We start from the raw sequence: 2,699 nt of genomic DNA, 5'->3' as shown, positions 1-2,699 counted from the left end.
CCGCCGCGAAGGACGCCGCGCCGCCGCCGGCGTTTCGCGGCAGGGGCGGCAGGCTGTGCGCCGCGCCGGCGCCGCCCGCGCGGACCTCGAGGTCGTCGACGGCCGCCGCGGCGACGACGTCGTCCTCGCCGATCGTCGACATGCCCACGCAGACGTCGTCGTCGTTGGCGACGCGGCAGCGCCGGCTCCGCCGGTTCCGCTTCGGAGGCCTCCCATAGCGCACGGGCATGCGCCGCGGGTCCAGCGGCAGGACGGTCCACGTGGCGCCCGCCGGCGCGCGCGCCGCGCCGAAGGAACCTGCGCCGAGGTGGGCAGCCCGGCAACGCGAGGGGCAAGCTTCTCGAAGCGCTCGCTTCCCATTGGCTCCCGCTTTCTTCCGACTCGACGATGTCCTTCGCCCTCCTCGTGGTCGCGTCGAGCGTCTCGGCGGCCGTCGTCCACCCCGCGCGGCAGGCCCACATCGACGCGGTCAATGCCGCGTCGACGACCTGGCGGGCGGCGGCGCACCCGCGCTTCGCCGCGGCGCCCCCCGGCGCGTCGGCGCCCATGCTCGGCGCCAAGGGCGACATGAAGCTCGAGGTCGCCGCGGCCAAGGCGCGGGGCGACGTCGTCGACTACGTGCCGCGCGGCGGCGCCGCGCCCGAGGCCTTCGACAGCGCCGCGCGCTGGCCCGAGTGCGCGAAACTCATCGGCGACATTCGGGACCAGTCGAACTGCGGCTGCTGCTGGGCCTTCGCCGGCGCCGAGGCGGCGTCGGACCGCCAGTGCATCGCCACGGGCGGCGCCGTCGCCGTGCCGCTCTCCGCGCAGGACGTCTGCTTCAACGCGAACGTCGACGGCTGCGACGGCGGCCAGATCATAACGCCGTGGACGTACGTCGCCAAGGCCGGCGCGGTCACGGGCGGCCAGTACAACGGCACGGGGCCCTTCGGCGCGGGCCTCTGCGCCGACTGGTTCGCGCCGCACTGCCACCACCACGGGCCCCGGGGCGACGACCCCTACCCCGCCGAGGGCGACGCCGGCTGCCCGTCCGAGAAAAGCCCCGAGGGCCCAAAGGCCTGCGACGCGACGGCGGCGGCGGGCCACGACGCCTTCGCCGCGGACAAGCACACCTTCGCCGGCGACGTGCAGACGGCGTCGGGCGAGGCCGCGATCATGGCGATGATCGCCGAGGGCGGGCCCGTCGAGACCGCCTTCACGGTGGCAGACCGGCGACGACGCGCGCGCGCGCGCGAGCCCCCCCGCGCGATCCGCCGCGCGCCCTAGGTCTACGAGGACTTCGAGAACTACGCGGGCGGCATCTACCACCACGTCACCGGCGAGGAGGCCGGCGGCCACGCCGTGAAATTCGTCGGCTGGGGCGTCGAGAACGGCACCAAGTACTGGAAGGTCGCGAACTCCTGGAACCCCTACTGGGGCGAGGCGGGCTACTTCCGCATCCTCCGCGGCAGCAACGAGGGCGGCATCGAGGACCAGGTCACGGGCAGCCACGCGGACGCCAAGTGGACGCGCGCGGGCGACTCGGACTAGCGGCCCGGCCGGGAACGCGCCCGCGGGCGCGCTCGGCGCCGCCACGGGTCGCGCCGACGGCGCCGTCGAGGTCCTCTTCTAGATAGGGGGCGTCGCTAAGCTACGCTCCGAGCCCGTCGACGACGTCCGCAGAGGACGTCCTCCCCTGGGGATGTCGCGCGCTGGGAAGTAGGACATTATGATTCCGGGGTGGCGCGCGAGGCGAGGGGGCGAGCGGGACGCGCGAGGCGAGGGAGCGAGCGGGACGCGCGAGGCGAGGGAGCGAGGGAGCGCGTCCGCGATCTAGGTCCGCTCGCGAGTTCGCGAGCGAGTCCGCGAAAAGTCTTCCCGCGAAAGGGTGGTGTTCGAAAACACCGGTGGTTGAGAGTGGTGGCGCCGCGGAGCGCGCCGTGCGCCGGACTTGTAGCCAGGGCCGGCCGGCGCCGGTCGACGCGCGCGCGGAGCCGTCGAAGGCGCTTAGGCCTTGGACTTGGACTTCTTGGGGAGAAGCACGGCGTGGATGTTCGGGAGAACACCGCCCGACGCGATCGTGACCGAGCCGAGGAGCTTGTTGAGCTCCTCGTCGTTGCGGACGGCGAGCTGGAGGTGGCGGGGCACGATGCGCGCCTTCTTGTTGTCGCGGGCGGCGTTGCCCGCGAGCTCGAGGATCTCCGCGCAGAGGTACTCGAGGACCGCGCCCATGTAGACGCCGGCGCCGACGCCGACGCGGCCGGCGTACTTGCCCTTCTTCAGGAAGCGGTTGAGGCGCGCGACCGGGAACTGGAGCCCGGCCTTGGCCGCCTTGGAGGTGCCGGCCTTGCCGGACTTCTTGCCGCGTCCACCCTTTCCTTTGCCAGACATGATGTGATGTGTGTTGTACCTGGGGCGGGGGGACGGTGAGCGAAGGCGTGCGGGGGGCGCGAGGGGGCGCGCGGCGGGCGGCGAACGGACGCGGGTCGGCACGAGTTGGTTCGTAAACTGAGAGACGACCAAAATCGCCTCCGGCCGACCGGCTCGCTCCGCACCGGAAGTACAAAAATCTTTTCGTCCGACCAATCGTCAAGCCGGATTTCAAAAGGTTGACGTCAATTTGACCTTTTTATCGGCTCGCTGCTTCGGAAGTACAAAAATCTTTTGTCCTCCGAGGCGATTTTGGGTTCTCTCAGCTTTGCAAACCACACGCAAATCAT

General features: G+C 71.6%; 2 protein-coding genes across 2 annotated transcripts; one reads left to right on the top strand and one right to left on the bottom strand.

Annotated features, from left to right (window-relative positions):
* Positions 1-567: 567 nt before the first annotated feature.
* AURANDRAFT_32974 (hypothetical protein) lies at positions 568-1,530 on the top strand (the record flags this gene model as incomplete). Its single annotated transcript, XM_009042904.1, has 2 exons — positions 568-1,200; positions 1,267-1,530. 2 exons carry the CDS (start codon positions 568-570, stop codon positions 1,528-1,530), a joined length of 897 nt encoding a protein of 298 aa, XP_009041152.1.
* Positions 1,531-1,986: 456 nt separating this feature from the next.
* AURANDRAFT_33039 (hypothetical protein) lies at positions 1,987-2,370 on the bottom strand (the record flags this gene model as incomplete). Its single annotated transcript, XM_009042892.1, has 1 exon — positions 1,987-2,370. One exon carries the CDS (start codon positions 2,368-2,370, stop codon positions 1,987-1,989), a length of 384 nt encoding a protein of 127 aa, XP_009041140.1.
* Between the last annotated feature and the right edge of the window lie 329 nt (positions 2,371-2,699).

Source organism: Aureococcus anophagefferens (genome assembly GCF_000186865.1).
Source record: "Aureococcus anophagefferens unplaced genomic scaffold AURANscaffold_39, whole genome shotgun sequence".
NCBI classification, from domain to species: domain Eukaryota; class Pelagophyceae; order Pelagomonadales; family Pelagomonadaceae; genus Aureococcus; species Aureococcus anophagefferens.
This window is presented reverse-complemented; position numbering and strand designations above follow the sequence as displayed.